This window comes from Struthio camelus, chromosome 6, assembly GCF_040807025.1.
Source record: "Struthio camelus isolate bStrCam1 chromosome 6, bStrCam1.hap1, whole genome shotgun sequence".
Taxonomy (NCBI): Eukaryota; Metazoa; Chordata; class Aves; order Struthioniformes; family Struthionidae; genus Struthio; species Struthio camelus.
In genome coordinates this window covers 38,084,795-38,110,724 of record NC_090947.1, presented here as the reverse complement: position 1 = coordinate 38,110,724, position 25,930 = coordinate 38,084,795, and the positions used below count along the sequence as shown (strand labels likewise).

Sequence of the window (25,930 nt, the reverse complement as noted above, 5' to 3'; positions counted from 1 at the left end):
GAGAGAGACTGCGATGCTCTTTGAACGACGTCGTGCTACTGTAGTTAACAGCAATACACCATTCCTCTTACCGTACTCTGCCAATAATCCTTTAAGGAAGAAAATAATTAATCAGGACCTTCTGAATATGTCAGTTACCAAAATGCAGTAAGAACGATGAGAAGAGAGGACGATACGTTGGTGAGATACACTTCAGTGTACGTGGCAGCGGATCACTCACTGAGCCTTTACAAGAGCAGAGTCCAATCTAGAAAAGCAGTTTATAGAAGTGCAGCGCCAATTAACTCAGCATCAAAGACAGGCGGGCAATTGCTCAGAGGCGGGATTCGTTCTTTTTCCAAAATTTGCAGACAATCAGTGTGCTAAGAGAACAGGTGTCAGAGAAAATTCAGATTTCTAGTGGCTGTAGAGATGAAAACGAATTGAAGAAAAGCAAAGATACATACGCTACAGTGCTGTTTGGGGCTATTGTGGGGGGGCAGGATCTGATACGTTGTTGATCTTACACTTCTTGTGCAGAAGATGAAATTTGATGCCTTCTCCTTGGCTGCAGAAAACCCCTTTTACCATTTTAGTGTTTAAAAAATACAAACCATATGAATATTACCATCTTCCTGAAAGAATTTGATAAATGTTGGAATGATTGTAATTTGCCTTTTCTCCTGGGCTATTATAAAACATATTCAGTTGGCCAAATAAAACAGAAAGCTCCCAGGAGGGTGGAAGATAGTGCTCACTTCAAGCATAGCAGTAAAGATCGATTTCCTTTTCCTGAATCACGTCAAATAATTCCCTCCAAAAGTGTGCTTGTTTTTGAGGGGAAGAAATAATTCTGCAACTCTTTTGTCCAGCTTTAACTATGATAGGTGGGGAGGGACAATTCCTCCCTGAATTTGTGGAGCATATTTAGTATATTGTAGGTGCTGCAACAAGCAATCTATACTAAGAAAAAACAAATCTTTAAGCAGCTGAAAATCTTCTGACTGTATGGGAGAGCAAAGTAAAATAGAGCTCTCAACTTTGATCACATAAAGGCTGAAGGGGAAGATTTCAGGCTCTCCAAACTCAGCTGGGTTGGGAAATGCCTTACGAAACTACTTGTTTAGTCCATGAGACCAAACACTGAGGCAATATTTAGACTAAGGGCTGGGTCCTCAGCTGGCAGAAAATCACATAGTTCCACTCATGTGCGTTGGAGCTGGACAGCTTTTGCAGCCAGTAGCTCTCACGATTTTGTTACGTGCCTTGCGGTGTTTGGTTCCAGGTTTTTCTTTCATTCCCTGAAAGCCAGGCTTAGGGAACTATATGCCGTCCCGATCTGCATGAAGATGAAGTGTGAGTAAGTGTCTTGCCTGTCTGATTTTGGAAAGAGTCTTAAAAACAATAGGCCTAGAGGCTCTCAAACCATAAGGCAAAGAAAACAGACCCCAGATTTATCATTTCAAATAATATGGTTTATACAGTGATGTCAGGGTTTTTGCAAACATAGGGCTAAAGATGCTCTAATTTATCCCAGTTGAGAATCTGATCCTAAATATTAGTCAGGAGACAAAAATGAACTCTATTTATCCAGAATATATAATCTCCCTCCCTCTCCCTCTCTCTCTCTTGCTTTTTCTCTGATTTGACTGTTTCTGTGGAGATTAATAGTGTCAAGACTGACATCTTTTATTTTCATATCTTGCTTATTTCATTCTTACTTATTTCATAAGTAGCTCATCTTCTGTTCTGTATTAAATGGCTACTTTCAGGTGAGATGCAGAGGGTGCTGAGTCTTTTTCTCATTTACTTTGGAGACAGCAGATGTTGGCGGTAGAGCAGCTTCAAGAGCCAGTTTGCATAAGCCTTGACACAGCTGCCGTACTGGGAGGAGAATTTATTTAAAAACAAACCCACCTATGTGAACCCTGTATTAGGATCCTGACAACTTTTGAATGTACCAAAATGTTTTTCCTACACTCAAAGGAAGCTCCTAAAGCTTGGATTGGTACCTCTCAGGTCTAGGAGACAGCCAGTTAGCAGCATCCCTGTTCCCCACTGGGCTTGAAATATTCCACCCAATTCTCATTCCCCCAGAAAACATCCCTGCTCCATCCTGTAGGCATTTACAGACCTTTGGCAAAAGTAGGTATTTACTCCACACAGCTCTGTGAACTGTCTAGCTGAGACCTGGGCACTGCAAGAATCGACACTGTCCCTGGTCTAAGGTGATGTATCTTCCTTCATACGTTCTCATTAGTTACTGGCTGGATCCACTGGGGGATAACAGTGCCTTATCCAGCTTTGCCTTAAGTAGCTGTGTTCTGCTGTTTAACTCATGTGTTGCAAATAACTTTCAGTTTAAACACATTCTGTGGAGAAGTCTGTGTTTCTGATTAAGTGAGAGACATGGACAGCAAAAGAATGATCAACAAGAAAGCAAGCAATATTTCTTTTATTAAATTCAGTAAGTTCATTTTAAGTTAATGTTAAGGGCATCCAGAAATAAATATATCTTTTACCAATGCTGTGATAATGCATATATTTTCATTGTGGTGGGTCTCTCTCACTTTTGCTGGGCTTTTCTTCTAGAGACAAGAGATTAAAAGAATATAGCCCCATATGAAACGCCTGCCCTGAGCTTCAAATTCCCCCTCTGCTTTTGTTTCCCACTGGTAAAAGCCATTTTTAATCTGGTAAGCTCTGAGAGACACTAAACAAGGAACTTTTTTGTGTAGGACCGCATGTTACTTCCTCAAAGCTTCGCTAGCTCCCAAGTTTTAATCACTCTAAAATCAGTCCTTTTCTTTGCCTTACTGTGGTTACCGATTTAGAGAGTCATATGCTAACACCCATTTCTTCACATAGTGGAAATTATATTGCCATAAATGTTCTCCAGGGACCTGAAAAAATATCTAATAGTAGGGACTCTTCCCCAAAGGGAAGAAGATGATGTAACTTGAAGTAGCTGAAGAAACAGGGTTAAAATTTAGCAGAATTGGGTGGATTGACATGTGGAGGGAATAGCGAACTCAGAAGTCGGGAAGCTCAGTCAGGGTTCTCCATACCTGCAGTGTCCTTGGTGGACAGACGGGCAGGGGGAAGGGACAGAAACTTGGGGGGAAGACAGAGAAGTGGGGAAGCCTTCAGACTACATAATTGATGCCACCTCAACTATGTGCAGATCCTCATCAGAGCTAGGAAGTGTTTCTGGGATTCAGTTGCTTCGGGGAGCCTTGGAATAGGCTTCCTAATTTCACTACAAAGCAGTTAGCTCAGAAGGTGGTCTCAGACTTATCTCTTGTCTGTGTACTTCTTCTGCCTGTTATTTGACGAAGCTGTTCTGTGCTGTGAAAGCGCCCTGGCCTGAGTCTCCTGTGTCTTGGTCTGTCTAGGGCTGCAGGCTGTGAGGGGGATTATGGATGGAGGAATTGATGGTGCTGGCCACAGAGCCAGTGGGGCTCAGGGCAGCATCTGCAACAGGACTCCAGAGGAGGAGACATGCCTTATAGCCAGCACACAAGGCACCCCATAGATGTTACAAAATCCTTAATTCCTCAAAACAGGAGATGTGTTTTTTCCCGTTATATATATCATCACTATCCTTTTCTCTTAAAAACAGAAAGGAATCAGATTTCCCACAAAAAAACCTGAAGGTGTGGCTCAGGGCATGGTCAGAATTGGCATAATGGTCAGGAAAGGCATAATTAATATTACCATGCAAAAAATGATAAATCTAGTTTAAAACCAGGAGAATGAAAAAATGTATTTGAGATTTGTTGCGTTTGCCTTCTTAGCCCAGACCTTTTGGCTCATGTGCCGATTGTTTCATGCTTGCTGTTTACTGGGAGTCCTAGATACTCCCACGCCGCCTCGGAAAAGCAAACACCCAGGCTGCTCTTCCCGGGGAGCCCCAGGAGCGGAGGCTGTAAGAAAGCAGACAGCTGTCATTAACCTTGCTGCTCAATTGCGGGTTAGGCATAAGGTGAAAGATGTGCCATAGTAACGCTGCACAATGTGATTACATGCATGCAGCAGACTGCGGTAGTGGGAACATCTGGGAAGAGAAAGGACCTTTTTCTGTTGGTTTTCCGTATCTGTCAGCTGCTCTCTCTGCAGATTTATCGTGTGGCAATCTGGCAGTCACCTCAACGAATGAACTTCAAGCTAAGAATAATGCTGTACGTTTTGAGAGAATGGTTTGGATTCAAAGCCTTCGAGGAGTTCTGACTGGTCTTGATCTACGTTGTGGTAGAAGCAATGGGCTGTCAGCTCTTTTTATTTTTATATATAGAATACCCTAACTGTCAAAAGTCTGTCCAATATAAGTCTACTGGCTCCTGACTCGAGTCCCCCGAAAGCCCATTTTAAACCCGGTTTTACAGCTCCTTGATTCTCTCCCTCCCAAGGGCAGCCTAATGGTGAATGTGAAGTGTATTATAATGGATGTTTTCCCTCAAATCCTTCAGCTTTAAATCCTTTCTTTTCCTAAATCTAGTGTGAGTTCATCTCACACTTCTCCTTTTGTGTTATTATCTGCTGTCTACAGAGACTTAGATTTGATCTAATAAGAAAGTGCTGTGTGTAACAACAGACGCTTTACACATCGTTAAGGCTTCTATTTGGCAGTAAACAAATAAATAAAGTCGCCATCTGAAAAACTTTCCAATCCAAGACCAAAATGTGAGATTTTTTTTCCCTTTTAACTTTACAAAGAAGCCAAAGGATATAACGTAATAGCAATTTATTCATAAATGTAAACTGCTGTAAACATACTCAATCGGCATTTACATGAATGTACTAATTTGATAACTTTAATGTATGGACTCATTGCTCCTGGAGTCTCTTTCACACATCTGCCATCATAGTAATACATACTTCTCACTTGGCTGGTTTTGGACTCTTACTGATATTTTCTATTGTATGAAAACTGCTAAGGAAAATTAATCCCTTGACTTTGCTCGGATCAAAATATTCAAAGCTCAAAAGAGCCATAAGCTCAAACCCTGTCCGAGTAAGTTAGTTTGTTCTCCAGCTCTTCAAGTGCACATCAGCGTCTCACTTTCTGAGGTTAAACTTACCTGAGTTTGCTTCAGTAGCTTATAATTCTTAAATTAATTTATGAGTTAAAATATCCACACGGTTTATAATCTTGTAGAATAATTTAACATATATACAGAAGACATAGCTTGGTTGTAGGCATTTTTATCAAAGATTAGAAGTCACATTCTCCGTGTGGTGTAAATCCAGCAAATTTCTACTCAACTCACTCCGGCAGCGGACGTGAGAACTGTCTGGCATTTATACTGCCAGCGAGCACAGTTTGGTTCATATGCTGCAGGACATCATTGCGGTCAAATTAGGTAGATCCTGTTTACTCAGAAGTTCTTTCGCGTTACAGGGACCTGATGTGTCACATGGTTAATGGGACAAGCACTTAGGTTTGCAAAACTCTTCTGCTGCTTGGAGGAGATCTGAGTTAAAGTCCTGCAGAAGCAACATTCAGATCCCTTCATAATGCTGGTAAAAGGTGACTGTTCGCAGTCAATAGGCTGCCCAAATTGTGCATATGTTTCACAGTAAGTATTTTCACATTTTTTGAACTCTGCTTACAAAAGCTGGCAAAAAAGCACTGTAGGAAGTTTGGGCTTTTTATAGTTTGTGTGCAGTGAGTGCTGTCTTTAGGTACTAGGTAAGTGTATAAGTATTGACAGCAGTCACTCAAATTAACAAAGATTTTTTTTTTCCCCTAGTAATTTATAGCTTATTACTGCTTCCTCACACAGATTAGGCTCACGAGTGTGTTCAGCAAATCCATTTTCTTTCGTTTTGAAAGAAAATCTTCTTAAGTCAGTGTGGTTTTCCTCTCAATTCATTGCTACTCCCAGTGGTGAACATCAGCCTTTCAGAACAGCGTAAAGGAGAACTAAGGGACTTTCTTTTGTTAATGACCTTCAGCTGACCAACGTTTGATTTAAATTTTATGGGTATAACATGTTGTTAATCGCACGGCTATTTGCATTTATGGCCTGCAGCCATCCTTCCCTGGGCTGTGATCTCTTGCAGTCTCACATTAAGCTAAGTTTGGCTGGCCGGTATTTGGATGTTGGAATTTAGGAGCGTTCCGAACGTGGGCACCACGGGAGATGGCGTTTGTAGCTCTGACCTCTGCTCTCCTGCTGAACTGATTCCCCAGATCAAGCTAACCCTTGCTGGGCTAGCCGAGGTGCTGTCTCGTGGACGAGATACAGAAACTACTGGCTGTATAGGGTCAGGCAAGGAGGAGATAAGAAAGCCTAAATGTATGATGCTTTTCCAAGTACTACTTTGCCTGCTCTCAGGAGAGATGCTCTCCAAAGCACCTAAAAGAATTGGCATCTTTTCCAGGAAACTGGGAGATGTGAGTGGGAAACAGCCAGCTTCCTCATCGTTCTCCCATGGCATCTGTGAAAATGGAAAAACTGAGAACAGTGATGTTAGAGGAGGATTTTTTCCACGCTGAGAAAGTAAGACTCTTTCTCAGTGAAAGGCAATGAAGGGCAAAGAACGAAAAAAGAAGTGTCTGTTGCTCAGGTTATAGCATGGGGCAGAAGAGAGCAGAAGTCTGGAAGGAACATGGTGATGCTCTATTGAGGAGCTGGTGGAGGAGGAAAGCAGTTTCCTTGTTTCCTCTCTTAGTTTAAAAAAAGCCTCGTGAGCTTGTTGTAGCAAAATATCCTTGTACAGAAGAAGGCCCTCCAGGTCACTGCAAGCTGCACAGGCAAAATGTCCTGGACTCTGGGACAAGCCACCGTCCCTCAAGCCTGTGTGCCATCAGAGTATTATCAATGTTGTTTTGTTAGAAAATATGTAAAGTTTCAAAATGTTCTTTTTATTTAATTGGGTTTTTTTTGACAAGCTCAAGATAGACGATATAGAGAGATTGTTATTTTATTTCCAGAAATCCTTAAGAGTCTGCTAGATCTGCTAGATCTGTGAAAGGCAGGTGTTTATTTGTTAGCCTAGGGACACAGATATGTGTAGGATAGCCGTGAGCATTCCTTAATTCCTTACAACGTACCTAAAAATGTGAAGTATGGATGCCAGACAATGCACTAACCAAGGTATTAGTGTGGCTGGGCCTACTGTAAGAAAACAAAAGTATTTAGTGTGTGTGCAAGTGACGTGTGGGGAGAGAGATTTTATTTTCATTTATATGCTTTTTCAACCGTACATAGTGAAAAGAAAACTTTAATAATTGATGAACATTTTTTATTGTTTCTCATGAAAAAGTCATGTTCAGTTTGTTGTGCGATGTAGCTAACATGGCAGCGTTAGAGCTGCCGTTATATTGGATGCTGTGTGAGGCACAGTATTCACAGCTTAGTGAGCACGTTCTGAGACAAAGAAAAACGTTAGGAGCGTATTAAAAATTGGCTCTTCTTATTTAGCCTATGGCATTGCAAGCAGTTTTTTGAAAAAGCAGTTGAAAAACAGTTGTACTTATTCAGCCTCTTGCAACATCTCTTGCAAAAGATCCATTGCCAATAGGTTTAATGGAGAAAAAGGTTTAAAATAGTCCTCGGAAAGGTATGTAGTCCAATACATAAAACCTGCACACTTGAACACTTAATGTTAGTTTAACTCTGTTCCCGCTGAGGTCAATGGAAGTTTAATCACTGACTGATTTCTCTGGGAACAGAGGCTAAAACTGAGCACCTTTTAAATTCCCACATAGCAATTTCTGGCACACAAACGTGGCAGCTACCAAGACAGTTCATTTTTCTCCCAAACCCAGAGCATGATCCAGGTTTTTCTTCACTTCACGTTGGCCAAATTTCCACTGGGGCAGTGGGAGTGTGACAGAATGAGCTCAGCAATCACTGTAAGATGGTAAGACCTAAACTGATATCTCTAAGATCCCCGAGTGAACGCGTGAGTTAAATTTGTTGCACTGTGTACCGGGAAAGGGTTGCTTCTACGTAAATGTGAAAACCATAAATACAGGTAAATGGGTTTCAAGAAAAGGACAAACCTTCTTCAGTGAGACCTGAAGGTCAGAGTTTATTCTTGTTATTCAACCAATGCAGAATGTCAAGGAATATAAAAATCGCTTTCAAGCTATAAATACTTAAAATATTTGCTAAGAATGTAAAAACGGGCATTTGTGATGGAAGTGCTGAGGAACTGGTAAGTGTAACTCCTTGACATGGATGCTGTGGTAAAAGCAAATTTTGGAGTCGACTGCCAAAAGCCATATGACTGCTGAAACAGCTGCTTTAAAATGGACTGAACTGGTCTGCAGACTCGGCTAGTGAAGAGCTAATTCTGCACTATGTGAAATTTTGGTCTTCAGTTCTGAGTACCGTCAGGGGAGACATCAGTTGGCAGCAGATGAAACGTGAAAGCTGTTCACGTTGGCAACCTGAACAGCTTGGCTGGGGAAGCTTGCTCAGTACTTTAATTAATAAATAAATAAGCAGTCAGAATTGCATTAAGTAAACAAAGATTTTCCTGTACCAAATTTGTAGTATTTTTCTCTGAGGCTCGTGGTATTTTATATGACTTAAAATATTAGGCAGAGTTGGAGTATTTTCACATTTTCCACCCTCCCCTTTTTGTATGCAAAATGAATCAAATAAATAATTTCTTTGCAAAAAAGCACAAAACACCCAAGCTACAACCCTGCCCTGAAATCATTAGCAGTGTTTCAGCTTCATAATAAAGAGCATTCTAGGCTCAAGAACATAGTGCTTTCTAACGACTTTTTGATGTTTAGCATTTTTAGCATTTTCTTGAACTTTATAGAAATAGAAAGTTACTAAAGATTCTTGTTCAGATCTACAGATTTTAGGAATTAAATATAGATCATTTTCACCAGTGTTACAGTCACTGATGGGTTTTAAAAATACCAGCTCAGTTACACTAAAAATGGCTTCATGACAAAGCGATATGTGTTATCTTGTAACCCTGGTAGCTATCACACAATACCCTTTGTGATAGTACCACACTTCTCTGCCATTATCTGCTTCGTAACAGTGACTGTGTGTGCTGATAGTGGTGAGCCCATACAGTTTCCCCAGTGAAAAATAGTATTTAATAAGACACAGCTGAAATGTCCCTGCTTTTTTCTAGTCACTTAAAAAAATGTAAATAACCACATTAAAATACTTTGTGTTCTCCAATGCATTTCAGCCTGTTGATGCCCCGTGTGGTGAAGTTGGACTCAGTGATCCAAAATCAAGTTTTGCTTTGGGATCTGGTTGGTAGCTCATAGCAGCTGAGTGCTTCTAATGATAGTGGCAAAGAAAACTTCCTCTTTTCCTAGCTCCTCTAGTTATGAAATATGGGTCAGCTGCTTTTGCTACGACTATTGCATGTCAGTTAATATTTATCAAAGACAAAAATATCTTGCTGCAAAAGAGTAGCATTTGTTCCACTAGTTTCAGGGAACAGTTGTGCATGGTAGGGGTTCAGAGCTACAAAATAGCTTTTGATTGTTTGAGGCGCAAGATCTATTTCAGTTCGTCTCTGAGTTTCAGAGGAGCAGCAGGGAAGGGGGGTGGGGAATTAGATTGCTCAAGAGGTTGGATGTAGGCTAAGAATCCCTTTATATCCAGAAAAACCATTTGTATTGCATACATGGTTTTACTGACTGATAATATTAACTGTAATCTGAAGGTTAGCAGCCATCTATCTGAATGGCAGAGGTGACCAGCTATCAGTTTTTGGTGATCTTAAGTCACTTCATGGTGGGCAAGACCCTATACCTCAACCTTAAACCATCTTGTGATGTTTTTGGGCACAGCCAGCAATGCACTCTTGGAGGCAGGGATTTGGGATGGACATGGTCGGCGCTGCTGCTGCCACCAGCGTATGTGTACTAGTGAAGCCTGGCCCTACCCAAATCCCAGAGAAGTGGGTAGGAAAGCTTCCAGTTGCTTCAGTAGACTTTGGGTCAGGCACTGTTGAAATATCTTTCAGCTGAGTACTTCTAAGCACTGACTGTATACTTTCATGTGTAGATAGAATTTTTCAGACCCAATTTGGCCATCAGTAATCTAACTTTACAGGGCTATAAATATTCTGCATTATCAAAGGCATGGGTCCAGTAGCCACAAACTTGCAGAAATTTAGCTGGGAAATTTGACTAGTAAGCTGCACCTTCTTGTCGTTGTATATGCCATTAGATTTATTTTGCAATGTTTGCAAGCAGCGAGAATCCCATTTCTCCCGTGGTATGGTTGGACTAACCTCTTTGGCTCCAAATATCCCTTTCTGTGAAAAAGTGTAGAGGGAGGACAGGGAGGAAGAGATCTGTGGGGAATCATTTTATATATTGTGAATCCTTCAGCCCTTTTGCAGTCCATCCCTTCTTGGAATAAGCAAAGTTCATTGTTGAAAGTCAAAAATTTCCCCCAACGAATAACTGAGCCATTGTTGCACTTCTTTAAAAAATTCTACCTCCTGAGAGAAAATATTACTGCGGGCTGGTAATAATTGACTTTTTAATGTTAACGGCTGCAGCTTGAAGCACCATATGGGCTTTGCATCATTGTTTTTGCTGCTTGATATTATTAGTGCCTTTAAATTTGGAGAGCCAAATTCTGTTCCATTGAGGACTGCGCTGGCGAATTGCCTGTGCCTAAGAGGCGCACTTAGCTTGCATATAAATGTACGTAAAGTAGAACAAAAAATGAATTCAGCCTGTTCATCGTACTGTGCGGTTGCATCTTCAGTGAGTCAAGCCACCAGAAATAGCGCAGGTCGTTGCGGGGTACGTACGGGGAGAGGGCAGCTGCAGGCCACATCTGAATCCTTCGACAGCTGGATGGAGGCAGCCCTTCAGAAGCCCTTCCCGTAACCTCCTTCAAAGGAAAAGTCTGAAAAACCCCATTACCCTTATATTGGTCTGTATGTAGATGTATAGCTTGGAATTCCTCCTTTCGCTGTGAATGGTATTTTTATATTTACTTCATAGTGTGGCGAATAATCGTCAAGAAAAGCTGGCAATCCAGCTAGCTCCTTGCTTTATGCACGCGTTGCTACGGAGCACAGAAATCACTGCTGTTTATTTGCGGTGCTAGTTTCTCTTTTGTGCACCGGTTTGGAAAGCCTGCCACCTACACATGATAATGTACTCGGGAAGAAATCTGTGTACCTTTCAGGCCAAACCAACGACTGTGATAAGATTTCAATATTTGACTAAGAGGCTGTGCTGGAAGCACACCCACTTAGTTGGAATTACAAGAGTAGGATTTAGGACAGGTGATATAATCTGACTTGACAAACTAGTTAAACATTGACAAGAAGCAGAAGAGCAGCAGCACTCGGGTTGAGAAGTGTGGTCTTGCTTTTCCAATTGAGCATAGCCAGGATTTTCCTAGCCAGAATGAATGGCTGCAGGAGCCCTAATGATCCGCCTCAGTGTAACGACCTGTGTGGGTTGCCATTTCTGCAGTTGTTAAAGGTAGGTCTGCTCTCCCCAAATAGGCGGCTCTGGTAGGTACAGCACGGGGAGAGAAAACCATGTGGGAAACTCAAAGCTGGTTTAGCTTCGGGGGATATTTTTATCAGGGGCTGCACAATTGCATACAGGCTCATACTGTTCAAAAGGTAATGAATGAAAAATAAGCAGGGTATTTTAGTGAAACATAATGTTCTACGTTTTCTACCTTGTAAATTGACCTTTCGGGGTGATTATGCACACGTGTGTATATTCATTTAAAAATGTTTATTTAGTTGATAGAATTATTATAAGACTATGTTTAAAAAGGGCTGTTAGCTGATGGAGAGACCTCATTGTCAAGGGTATTATGAGATTACTGTTTCATTTATCATAATGCACAGAGATAATCCAAGTGTTCTGGTTTTTGTTTATGTGTTTGTTTAAATTTATGTACATACTTTAACCCATTATCTAGCATTTTATCATTCAGCAGAATTCTTTTATAATCCAGAAGGTTGGGTAGAGATGCTGCTCCACATGGTAACTGCAGAGCTATGTAAATAAAACCTGACATATTAACTGCCTTGGATTTCTGTAGTTTCATATTTGGAAATTAGAAAATGTAGTGTAGATACAGGAAACAGCTATGTTTGCTTTTCAGAAAGGGTAATTAGCAGCTGGAACTTTTGAAACAAAATAAGAGTAGCCAATCACCTTCTATTTATTCCCACAACAGCAATAAAATTGAGACATACAGGAAAATAAAAATATGTTGGCATTTTGGGTGATTAGTACAAACTATTTAAAAGAATGACAGATAAACAAAATTGTACAAGCACACAAGAGAGTGAGCAATAACATACTCTCTATTTATTTTATCATGTTTTCTCCTTGGGAGATATTTCATAAACATGTGATGATCTACATGTCAGATATTGATTATTTGTTCCCATAAATAGAGCATTCTGCCGTACAATTCCAGTGTGCCATATGGCCTGAACATGCCATGCACTTCATTAGTGAACATATTACAGCTTTATATACCCTCAGAGCAACCTGGCAACATGTGATGTCATGCTGAAGGGACAGTAGTTTGTTGGCTCATTTACCAGTGCTTTAAACAGACGTATGTGGCGCACATTAAATTTGATGTTGGTAGGTTCTAAAGCCGGGAAATTCCCTGCGCTGTTTTTGGCTAACAGTTCTTCAGCGTGAGTTATTAGAGGAAAAGATTATCGAAAGAGGGAGTAGATTGAAAGAGAGCATATGCGTACTGATGGACAATCTACATGGCCTGGTTCTGCAAACACGGGGCACGACACAGAATTCCTGGTTTGTTCTTAGGCTGAAAGCACCGCCTCGTTGCTGATAAAAGTCTTGGAGCTTGTCCCGTGGTGCTATAGCTAAGGTACCAGACTGAGAAGAAAGCCATATATGACACTACTTTAATAAGGATTAATATGCTGTGACTTCATCTAATCATCAGGATCATTTAATTAATTATGCTGTCTTACAGCATGGTATCACAAGCAGTTTCAGGCCACTGATATATGTAAGATCACTAACATCGAAATTAGCTCTTAGTCTGTTGGTCTTGTAGACATTTTGTAAGTGTGCATTTGTATATTAAATCCCTGTTTCACAGTGTAATGTAGCCAGTATCTGATGAAAAATGAAGAGCATTCACTGAGTCCTCTTTGGACACATGCAGAAGCATTCCCCGTGCAGAGCTGCCTGGGTGTGACTCACTGTTGTTACTTGAGTTTTCTGCTGTTACAGCTTTATTGAGATCCAGGGAGTTACTGTGGCTTAGCTCAGAATTACACAGTGGTGACATCAGCCTTGTTAATCCAGGAGGGAATTCTGCATATGGAAAGGCTTCCAAACTGAATATTTTTTTCAGGAAGGAAAAATGGGGCTAGGAATCCAATGCAATACGAGGAATTGAGATTATTAGACTCTTAATATAGTAGCGAAAGGAATGGTATCTTTTCCACAAACAATTTTGTGATGCAGTTCAAACCACCTACTTCAAAGAATGATTAAGAATATAAAATAATATTAAATGGGAAAGATGCAACAATATAAATGGATGGGGGAAGCACAGACACTGGTTAATTCAAGTCAAAATATTTCTGAGAACTTGGAAGAGATCTTTAAAACTTATTCTTGAAACCTTTTGTTTCTCATGTGATTCAAGGACAAACTTCCCCAAGATAGCGTACAAGTTGTCATATAATATCTGCATTTGGGATGTTTGATATGATCCCCTAGGTTGAGTTTGACTCCTTTGGGGCAGGTGTCTCACCATGGGTTATATCTGCACTACCCTGCTGTGAATGGCTGTGTCCTGCTTTGCCTGGTGCTGATGCAGAAGGGAATGTGACTACGGATTTCCCACTGGAGAGTCTTAACATGGGGGGGAACTGCTTTCATGCACCCTCAGGCTCTCAAAAGAACAGCACTTTTTTTTTAAACAAAAACTTTGCGTTAGAAGAGCAAAGTAAGGAAATATCCCTCAAACGTTGGGAATGGGAGAAGCTAGGAAAGAGGTTGAAGCAGAAATACATGTGCTGAGGCATGTTATTTGCCAGAGCACAAGTGAAAAAGCCAAAAGGTAAAGTCCTGGGAGAAATGTGGATGTGGAGAAGTGTCTGCTGGGAGCAATGCGCAGAGCTCCCGCTTGCATTCTGATGCATCAGAGCTGTCCCGGAACTTTGCAAATCTGATTAAAAAAAAAAAAAAGAGGTTATCAGCCCATTCTATGAGGAGAGCCATGAAAGCCTAATAGGACAGTCAGTACAATTAGATGATATATTTTACTTTGGCATTTATTGAAGGAAGAATCCCTTCTTTTGCAAGCAAAGCCCAGCCGTAACATGAACGTATCTTGTATTCATCTGTTTGGCACTTCTGCCAAAATGTGGCAATAAGTAGTAACTAGGAAGAAGTACATACACAGGTATACAAAATATAATGTAAGATGGAGTTTGAGCAAGATGCCAGATTCAATGCTTCGCATTTTTCATTGCCGCAAGTGGACAGAGTGTGGCTGGTTTTCTCTCTCATCTGAGAGAAAGAGCTCAAGCAGCAGAGAGCTACTTGTTGCACAACCTCCTTGCTTCATGCCTAGCTCCAAAACAAGCCTGGTACTTGCGGACGACTTTCAATAGCACCTCTTTTGTTTGGTAATCATCTGCCCAGAGAGAGCCTGATCATTTTAGGTGCAGGATTAGAATGTCAATCCCTGGATCCAAAGCCAGGTGATTAGAGAGACAAGGGAATGAAGAATGTTGCTTTGAGTTTGGCTAGAAATGAAGGAAATATCAAGCAATTTCTGTCACTTAGGGTAGAAATCTTAGCCCCACAGCTGCCTGGAACCTCATTCCATGCATATTTGAATGTTAGGTCTGCTTTGGCTTTGCATCTCAGTGCTGACTCTGTTCTCATACTGAATCCAGAGCCCAAATATATTTTCTCTATCCCATCTATTTTCCCAGGCCTGGTTAATTAATAAAATCTGTGTGCATTACAATCCGAGCTCCAGATTTTGCTATTCTATGGACTTCAGCTATTTAAAGCACAGTTCTCATGAATAAGTCATAGTAAACAAGGATCAACAGGAAATTAACATTTGTCACTTAAAAATTAATCAGTGCTAAATTAAATAAATACTGTCTCTGTATTGTTCCCTCACACAGACTAAAATCACATAGCTTTTATTGAATCTGGCTCTGAATTTATAAAATAAGATAAATATAATGAAATTGAATTGTTTGCTTCGCTGAAGTCAGAGAAAATGTATGCTTATGTAGGCATACGAAACAAATCAAGTAATACTTTCAGTACACATCTCAGAAACTTGTTAAGTACTGTAGTTCAGGGGAAAACTTAACTTTGAATGATCAGGCTTAACATATTATTTTTTAGTCACTTGTCACTTAATATCATACTCTTATTTATGCAGTGAAAACCCTGGGGGGATTCTGTATGATTAAGCTAAACCAAATGTTTGGCAGAGGAATGGGGATTTTCAGAATTAAACGATGCTCCTTTTGGTGGCTGGTTTTGTTTAACTATGGAAACAGAAGCTTGAGTGGAACATAGTTTTACTTTGCGATTAAATGTGTGAAAATAATGTCACGTGTAAAGTTTCCTATATGAAGCAAGTAGCAGCAGTTCTGAGTTTTTATGCTAGCTTGTGAACGAGAATACAACATCTGTTCGGGTGATGTTTTCCCTTGTATTTTTTTTATCATTTTAAAAACAAAGCCAAGTAGAGCAGCAAAGATGTTGTAAGAACAGGATTTGAAGCCAAGTTCACAAATTGGCTTTAAAAGTGATTAATAACCACTCAACATAAGCAGGCAATATCATTTAATCACATTTGGGTCAGACACAAGGGGGTTTTGTCAGGCTCTCCCTACTGTGTTTCCAGAGAAGTAACGGTTATTCTTTAGTTACAGTTTGTGTTCTTAATTGGATGAAAAGTCAATTAACACCAAAGGGAATTTAGCCTTAGAAATGCGGATTTGTCTGTTAACGCAATATGTGAGTCTGGTACAGAACTAGTCCCCTTGCAGGAAACGAAGAGGGGAGTCTCCGAGTGCGCGGCAGTGAGGTAGCGGCGAGCTGGTTGCTGGGTTTCTGAGCACCTGCCTGCTCTGGATATTCCAGTAGCGGGTAGTTCTCCCTACTCATAATATCTCTGTGTAGTTTAGAGTTTCAGCTCAGCAAAGCATCTTTGCAACTTATATTTTCTTTGGATTGTAGTCTGATCCTTGGCCCTGCCTAGGACAGAAATAAAATTGCATGGAAACACCTCCCTAAGATTGGGGCTTTCAAATCCAATTTGGGGATTTCAGTTTTGAAATGCGACTTGATTCCTTCCTAAAAGTCTCTCTCTATTGTGTTCATTTCTCCTGTGTAATCCACTACTCAGGCTCCGAAATACGACACAAAATGGTAATTTGAAAGATGTATTATATGGAATACACTGAATGTCTTCAAAGCTTAGTAGGAAAACGAAACTCTGGAAATGGCTATGTGTTTTTAGAAGCGAGAACAGAAATGTCAGCAGCATGCAGTAAAAGACATTTACTTCTTAAAAACAAAGAAAGATTTGACTAAATCACTCAAGTTGTAAATAAATCATATCTGCTATTAAGGACTTTATTCTTTTATTTCCAGTATAAGGGTAAACAGCAGCTTTGTGAAGTATTTGTATGTTGGATGGGAAACAATCAAGCAGGACCCTGCAGGTAAAACTGCTCTTACAAATAGTGGGCAAAGCCTCTTTGAGCCGCCAGCGTGTCATCCTAGGTAGTGGCGGTCCTTCGGTTATCGTGGTTAGCTGTGGTTCCATACGGTCTAACTGCTGCCTGCCAGACACGTGCGAAGAGAAGGGCTTGGATTACACGTACAGCAACAGCCCAGCTCGAGTCTTCAGCTACTCCGCAGTAGGGTCCAGTGGGCTCAAAGGGTTTATTTTGCTCTGTATCATACTTGAACATACTGATTGTCAAGTGAATCACAACTGACATTACGAGCCTTATCGACTTGTTACTCCGCATCTCCTATTTTCAATGCACAGGTGTGCAAAAATGGAGAAGTTATTTGCAGCATGCAGTTACAGGCACAGAAATCAATCTATTTCCTCTGTAATTATAATCAGAAAGAATCTGTTTGGCAAAATATTTACTAGTCAATGCCAGTATGTAATAAGGCACATGCAGAAAACACTGATTGAATGAATTCATGGAAAAGTAGGACGAAAAAGACACGTGGTGAATGCAGCTGCTCAAGGGTAGATATTCCCTGTAGCTGCAACGGATGGTTGGGAACATGATTTTGAAGATGTTTTGATAACTAACATGCATTAATTCAAGCATTTTGCTGGACTGATGGTGGATTGGACTGTCTGACACAGCAGTTTCTTACGGATCTCAAAGGAAGCAGTGCTCCGTGGCCAGTGTACGCTCAGCTTTGCCTGCATTTTCAGTGTGCTGCATCTTTTTTCTTAAAACTGCGATTTTGCTTCATATACTATATGTTCATGTATTTGTGGAAGTCGGTACCAAAATTAGTACAGTTGTCACTCCACTTACCAGTTGCGGTGTTAGTAGCTGCCTTTGGACATGTGATTTCAGGTAATAAAATACAGAAGCATAGCCCAAAGACCTGTATATAAGGCAAATTGGCAGGAGCCATGAAACAGAAGGGTATTTATCCAAGGAGATTTAAAAGCTTAAAAAGAAAACAGTGTAAATATGAAAGTATTAATTTTCCCTCCTTTTTCTTTTGCTTATTGCGATTAATTTGAGAATGAGGTCTGTATTTCTACGGGTCTGTAAAATGCCTAACCTGCAGCGGGTGCTCTGTGAGCGATGCCAGCGTTCGGGATTTGGTTGCAGGAGTCGTTCGAGGCTGCCAGGTTTTACTGCTTAGATCCTGGCTTTCGTGTGGCCAAACTTTACAAGAACAGTCTGTTTGGACATGTTACGGGTCACAGCGCAAGGAATCAAACTGATGTCAGTGGGGACAGCTGGAGTTAACGGGATTTTTGCTTGAGACCAAACTAAGAAGCAGAATACTGAAGTAATTAGAGAAAGAAAAATGAGTACCGCGTTTGCTGACGAAGAGCTGCAGAAGCAGGGGCCACAATGTTTTTACTCGTGTACTTTGTCAGCTAAAGCAGCGTAAGAAACTAATCCATTCTGCAGAAGCTTGGAAGTGTTGAGGAAACAGGCCAGTTAGTGTGACCTGATCCAGGCAAAGACATCTCCCCTTCCCCAATTGAAAGCGTTTTTTGAACTAGGATTGAGAGTCCTTGCTGGCATGTTTGCTGGAGCAATACTCAAACATAGACAGGTGCGATACAGACAGGGAAATCTCTTCTGAATTACTTTTCATTCCAATCCTGACATATGTCTAAATCCGGGATTTGTCTCTACTTTATAAAATGTGTTTTCAAGAACTTTATTATTTTTATCTTTTTTCGCCTGCAGTCTAAATTGCGCGGTGCTGTCCGTACACACGACTCCTGCGCAGCGCAGCTCCCCGCGCGGCGCTCTCCTGCCCGCTCGCCCTGGCAGCGGCCGCTCCGGGCAGGCCCCTCGCTCCTGCCTGCTCCCTTCTGCTGTCTTTTACCTCTTGTGCTCTCTTCCTCCTTCCTCCTGTCATCTCCGCTCTCTCATTCCAGGCCTTGGCCACGTTTCCTACAGGACCTGGTTTTCAGATTTGACATCCTGCCATCGCATTTCTCCTGTTGCCCAAACCTCTGTGCCCCTCGTGCAGCCTGGCAGCCCGTCGTCGCGGCCAGCCGCGGGCTCCCCACGTTGTCCCACCTCCTCCTGAGCTCACATCAGCTTGTGTCAACCCTTGACATTGCACAGAGGCAAACGGTGGCTTTACATAAGACAACATTTATTTGGAAGTCACCAAAACGCCTATGAGAAACTCCTTACTTAAATACCCAGTTGCAGTAATTAGGACGTCTTTATCTTTCCCGGAAGGAGTCAGAGAAGCCAGCAGAGCTGCTAGCGTGTGGAGACGGTTGTTTGAAAGATGCGTTAAAGCAATGGCATTTTAAATGTATTGACCTAAATACTCTTTCAGCTGACTGTAAAGTAAATGGACAAATGAAGCACATTGTTTATGCTTCGTTGTGTAATGTTTTAATACTCTGTCATGTTTAGTGACAGGGACTTCAGCTTAACCCACACTTTTAATAACTTCCTTGAAAACCTGAATTGGAATTTTCTAATCCTGAGGTAAATCTATCAGGTAGCTGGATTTGGGGTTTTTTGTTTTTTTTTTTTCCTTTCCTAAGTTCTCTGACCTGACCCGCCTGTGCCAGCAGCCAGGACGCTGAGCGCGTGGCTGCAGCGCGCAGCGCTCGCCGGGGCTGCTGCTGGAGCAGCGCCAACCCCAACCTGCGCCAGAGCCAGAGGCGCCCCGTCAGCTCGCGGTCAGCGCTTCGCGCGTGCCCCTTCGGCCGCTAGCCCGGGCCGACGGGCTGTGCGCCGCCAGCTCCTAGGTGGGGGCGGCTGGCCTGAGAGCATGGCCTTCCAGAAAGGCTTGGTAAAAGCTTGTGTCTTGGGTGGGGAAATAACATCGTTCAGCTCCTGTGGCTCCCTGAGATGTCAGTGCGAGAGCGGGGGTCACCCCAGAGCGAGCGTCCCCGGGCGGCGTGAGGCTCTGTCGTGACTCTCCTCCAGGAGGGCGTTTAAGAAGCCGCGAAGACTGAGGTGTGCCAGGGCCCGACCTCCACAGCTATGGAGCCCAGCGCCTGGCCCGAGGTGTGGGGCGCTACGTTTCTGGCATATTTGAAGCCCTCACGAAACAGAGGAGGAGAGGAGCTTTGGCCGGGGCTGCACACTAGCCCGCGCGCGGAGTGCAGGGTGCCTTGCTCTGCTCACCGCCTATTTGGCACCCAGGTCAGAGGCTGCAGGCAAGCACCATCCGCTCACTTGTAATCAGGAGTCCAGAGCTGCCTCTGTGCAGCTGTTTTCCCTACGCCAGTAATCTGTTTGGCAAAATATTTGCTAGTCATTGCCGGTGCAAAATAGGTAGGTACATTCTAGTTCTGCTTCGGAATGACTTTTTTAAATTCAGCAGTTGTCCTAAAGCAAAGAACGTGGGGAGTAGGACTCTGATTGCTCCTTCACAGTGGCTAGCAGCCTGCAGTGAGGACCCTGCTGCAGACCAAATCCTCTGCCTCTTGCCTGACTCCCATAAAGACTGAGAGTTTGTGTTTTTACATAGAAATTTTAACTCTGACAACTGCTTCATGGACTGTAGTTAGGGAACGGTTAGTGTAAGAACTATGGCGTCAGGCTCCTTTAATAAACATTTTTCAGAAGAAGAAAACTTCAAGGACTGACCTGTTAAAGATATATATAGCTATAGCTAATACTCAGCATTTGTTGGAACATGTTTCAATAAATCTTGTTTTCATAGGATATGTGACTACAAGGACAAGGGACAGTGGGAAAATTGTAAAGTCTTTTATTTGCCAAAACTCTGTGTTTTAGACATCTGACATAGTCAGTTGTGTACTTGTACAAAGACTAAGTAGGAGTAGAAAATCTGGCTAGCATCACTAGGATTTTCAAGTTCTTAGCTGGCATCAATCTGTGCTTTCTTTACACTCTGGTTATCAATTTTCCAGGTTTTTTTTTGTGCTCCCAACTTGGAATTAGATGAGACAAAGGAAGCATGTTTAAAAATCAGAATTTGTGCTGGCAGAAAAATGCACTAGTGACTCTTTCTGTGCTGTGCGCAAAGCCGTGTGAGCTGCTCAGACGCATCTCCCTTGAGCAAAGCCAAGGCACAGTAGTCAGAGACCACAGATGGATCTGTGGCGGTGCCATGTGATGTCGCAGATACTGCCTGTATAACACCAGAAGTAACATGTGGTACTAATAACGCAGGTCTTATGCATTATTAATAGTTTCCTTGGTTCCCTCTTAATTACACAAAACATTCATAGGTCTTCAGTGAGGTCCCGTTCAGCAAAGTAATTTACACACATACGCTCTTTTAGACTCTTCCAAAGCCTGCTGCACAAGCAAATAAATGTGGTGGCAAGCCTTATAAAACCCTTGACAGTGGTCCGGCGTTTAAAAACTCTGTTTATCCAGGATTCAGCAAGTAGAAATGACTTTCATGACAGAACTCCCGTAATGCACCCTGCTAAAGCTCGGCTCCTTGAGATACCATTCATTAGCTCGGAAATTTATGTCTACTCTATACTGGCTTCAGGCAGAATAGGACAAACACATTTAATGAAGGAGAACTGGATTTTTCTCCTTGATCCATGTAAGGCAGAGTCTGATGTTGTCTTGGAGATAACTAGCAAACATCCAGTTTAAAATAGACCAGCAATGAGCTGTTTCCCCCCAGTCAGGAAGCCCTCGGGAGCTTTCCCGTGTGCTGCTGTTCGCCCAGTGGGGTTACTCTTCAATGGGAATGTAAATATGTCCAGTAAATTGTAAAGAAGAGGAAGTTTAAATGTAAACAAAACAGTAAAAACAGCACAAATAGCACAGCAAGCTAACAGGAAATGATAGCATTTATAAAAAATGCTGAAAGAGGGAAGAGATGGAAAGGGGGCAGAGGGAAGAGATGGAAAGGGGGCAGATGAGTGCGATGTGCTATCGGATGCGGGTTCGCATGGTGGAAAGGGTGAGGGTGGGACACGAGGCCTGGGTCTGCCTCTTGCTTCTTCCCTACCCGTCCCCAGAGTGAAGCTGTGAGCATGGAGCAATCCTGGAAGTCTGCATTCCTGCACGTTTCAGGGAAATTTGTTTTTTTACCAAAAGAACTCTTACATTTTAAAAGTGCTTGGAATGAAACTCTAAGTGCTACCAAGCTGATAGAGGAAACCAGGCTCAAATGACAATTTAAAAATGATTGCTGTTTTCAGCGTGCTGTGTTCTTTCATTTGGAAGCTTCTTGCAGATTAGTGAGTTGTTTTAGCTCAGCTGAGCCCTTGTAAGGAGCAGCGCATGCTCTCTTTGCAAATATGAAATAAGATGCCACTATGGTCGTCTGTTAAATGCTAGTTAACAAAAGTTGTGGTGGCTTGCCATGATGTGAGCATAAAAGAAATACCAGACAGAAAGCAAGTATTACACTTCTCAAGTGCTTTGCAGTGCTTGAATATTTTTTCAGCCTGAAATAAGTTGAAGTCTTTTTGTAAGAGGAGCCAGCAGACAACAAGCACTAACCTAGAAGTTACCTAGTGAGGAAGCAGTCGGTCTGGCTCCTCTCTCAGGCAGATCCCAACCTGGTATCCTTTCTTTTGCATCAGCACAGCTTGCGGCTTTACTTGGGTTACACCGGAGCATTTAGATACCCATGTATGTACTGCTGGGATTATGTATTTAAATTCTCTCACCAGCACAATGTGCTGCTTCGGCTGAATGGCCGTAGATCCTCACTGCATCTAGGACACTGGCAGTGTTTCTGTCAGATACGGAAGGAATTAAATTCCGAGTACCATGGGATTCATGTTAAATGTAAGGATTTTCATTTGTTAGAATATCTAGGTAGTGATGAAGGAGCTCTTTTGTACTACAGACTGTTTTGGAACATAGATTTAAATTTTTATTATATTAATTCATCATGACGTCTTCTTTATTATAGAAGATGCTTCACTCCAACTTAAAAAGTCTGTGCATTTAAATACTACCAAAAGCCCATATATGTGAACAGTAGCTTCTCTGCATCTATTAAACTTGTCTTTTTTCAAGAAAGGACTCAACAGTATATTTGAGGGTTCATAGCAAGGAGGTTTTGCTCTGATAAAAAAAGACACTTCTGGATTCCCCAGCCGGGTTTATCAGTTCATCACTGTGTTGCAACCTGGACAATAAGCAGTTATGGAATTAGACCATTTTTTAATAAATAATAATCTGCTCCCGTGACAGCAGTGAGTATGCATTACCGAATGTTTATTCAGAATACATTACTGAATCTTTTTGGATCCAGTCCACAGTTATTCATTGACTTTGAAGCAGTCCTTTCAGTGCTACAAATAATAGACCATCCCAGATATATTATTTCCAGTTAGCAAACTGTTCTGCTGGTTGTCCCACCCTTTCTTTGTGCTGAGCTCCCTTTGTGTTAGCACTTACTGTCACACTCATCTTAGTCTTTAATTTCTATCAGTGTATGTGCATGAAGCCCCATGAGTAACTGAGCTCTGGGAGATGAGAAGGGCCTCTATGCGCAACTCTTAGGTTAATCGGGAATGATAATAACAACAACAGCAATAATAACAGTATCTCTGTGAATTTTAGAAAATGAACAGAATACTTAATATTGCTATGAGGCACATGGCCAAGGTCTGAAAACAACTTTGGAAGCAATGTCCTCCCCCTTATGACAAAAGCCACTGTCATTGCTGAAGAGCTGATGTGAAAGTGAACCTGTTAGAGTGAGATGGGACCATGTTCCTATCTTAGAAGACGTAGAAAAGACCAACTCGAGAGACTTTGAAATCCCAGTCAGAACTCAGCTCAAGCACAGGGGTATGTTTTCTCCCTCTAAGTGGCAAAGAATGCTTTGACCACCAGAAAGTCATCTATTATAATTAATAACAGAAGAGATTATATGCTACAGAGCGACTCACACAGTTATATTTTTATATTTTAAGCAGTATTTCAAACATACATAAATGTCTATAATCCGTGTTGTTAGGCCAGACCTGGTAGATTATTTTCTAGAGCAAATAAATCGGATTAAGCTGCTCTGTAGATGAATTGGCATAGTGGAGCTGCAGTCTTAAGCAAACGATATAGTGAATGTCTCTGGAAGTATGTCACAGTCTGCACAGAATATGTGATCTCCAGAGGTGCAGAGTAGCTACATACTTTACGTATTTCTTATTTGTTCTTAATGAATGGAACGGAAGATGCAGTTACTCTGAATCCACATTTAATGCTTTTAGAAATGCTGTGTATGCATTCTGCTCACCTCATTTCAGGAGAGGATAGAGGAGATACATTACTGCTGCTAGTCTTTGTACCCTGAAAAGTCCTCTGGGAAAGCAGGGAGTCAAATCTGATGTGTAACAGAGGTTTTTGTGAGCTTTTTGCCAACTGTTGTTTGTTTTTTTACTTGAACAAAAGTTTGCTTGGCTTGGGGTTTTAGTTATCTGCAACAAGCAAAACTCAGATGCTATGTTAGCTTGCTTTTCCTTGACCGCCATCACAGGCATATTTGTGAGCTTGGCATAACTTTCATATGAAATGAAGTGGAAAATCTCCAGCGTTGAGTCTAGTTTGGAGTTTCATCATGTAACTTTCAAGCTACCATAATCTACAGTGAATTTGCACTAAAATAAGCTACGTATTTTCTCAGAGTTAGTGAAGAGAGTAATAAAATGTGGATTAGTTGCTAAAAACCCTTATGAAAAACTTATATTTGGTATGGGAAAGGCAAAGAAAATGATTACTTTCTCTCCATGATGAAACTGAGAAAAACAGCTAGATATTCTTAAAAATAAGTCAGTACTTTTCTCCCTGTTTCTAAAATCTATGATACTGAAGACTTTGTGCACTTTGTACCAGGGTCAGACAACTCATGAATTATGTACCTATGTAGGCACAGTTGTGATGGCTTCAGCCCTGCATGTCTTCCTGTGAAGGTTAAATAAATAAAACAAGCGGTCAGTAGCTGGTTCTTAAATTATTGCTGAAAACCAAGATTTAACACCCTTTCAGTATCATGAGGTTGAATTTATTACAAGAGGACTCCATAATGAAAAAAACCCCAAACTTTTCTCTGAACTATAGGAAATGAAGTTTTTTCAGTTCGTAGTCTTCTGATAACGTTCTTCTCTGTCTTCAGACACTCCGAATATTGTGCAGGGTTCACTATTTTATGGTTTTGTTTGCCCCTACTAGTTGTGGTGATGTTTGCCATGTGGTATTACAATAAAACAGAGTCCTAAATGTGGACTCTTCCCCCTCCACAGGTCAGGTGGCAGAAGGTGAGGCGTCCTGTTGAAAGTCTTGCTCCTTTTCCTGGAAACCTCTCCTAAAATCCCACAAAGCACCTCCTGGCAGTGACAACACAGTTGGGTCACATTACTGTGAATTGTCTGAACAATATTACAAAGGCACGACTTCTGCGTAACATACCAAAATTTTCTAGGCACTCTTTTACGCTAATTTTATCTCTCCTAATTCACTCCGCTAAATGTAAAACATTAAATAACTACAAGTTTCCAAGTGCATGACCAGGACCATGTACACAGCAGTTTAGGAAAGAAGTGTGAAATAGGCTAGAAAGAACTGCAGTTGGGTATTTCATCTTTCGTTTCTTTCATTTGTTCCTTCATACTCTCTTCATGTTAAGCTATCTGGGATGCATCACTGAACTGAAGACAGAACTATTAAGCCACAAAAGTGGAAAATAGATGTAATCACTGATTGTTATTAATTAACAGAAAAGAACGAAACATGGAAATATGTTCTCTTCTAGTGACATTGAACTAAGAACATGAACCCAGTTCAGAGTGGCAAAAAATGTCAAATGGAGTTTGGCAGTGTTTAATGTGCTGGCCTGGGTGCGATGAGTCCCTGAGAGGCGGCCGCCTGGGGGCGGCCAGGCCGGGAGCAGCAGGGCTTCGCTCCCCGGGTGGCAACGCTGCGGGTCGCCAGGTGGGTAGTGCCGCGGTGCAGCTGTCGTTGCAGCACCCACCCTGCTTTGGAAATGTCCAGCTGTAGCCTGTCAAGGACCAACGGGGTAGCTCTTCACGGAGATCTTTCCACGGCTATGAAAACAGTGTAGGAGCTGAAAAACAACGTTGGAGCCGGTATACGAAGCATGCGATGTTCAGATGTTTGTTTCTGGTTTGCTCTGTTAGAGCTTTATATAATTCAGATCCAAATGGAGGTAGCGAAAGCCTGTACGTGTCGAGAGGAGGGATCACCTGTGTGATTCTGGGTCTGGGCTGAGCCTGTGTGACATGTACAAAGTTCTCTTTGCTCTCACTTGATCCTGTAATTT

The 25,930-nt window shown here is 41.7% G+C and overlaps 1 protein-coding gene across 4 annotated transcripts in view; it reads left to right on the top strand.

Moving 5' to 3' along the window:
- NCKAP5 (NCK associated protein 5) overlaps positions 1 to 25,930 on the top strand; it is a 416,795-nt gene that overhangs the window by 96,256 nt on the left and 294,609 nt on the right. Inside the window, exon 1 of one of the 4 annotated variants that reach the window (XM_068949187.1) lies at positions 11,244 to 11,428. The exons of the other annotated variants lie outside the window; for them this stretch is intronic. Coding sequence (XP_068805288.1) covers positions 11,351 to 11,428 — 78 coding nt within the window. The 5' untranslated portion in view covers positions 11,244 to 11,350. Of the gene's footprint in view, positions 1 to 11,243; positions 11,429 to 25,930 lie in introns of those variants that run through there. 4 annotated transcript variants of the gene reach the window in all.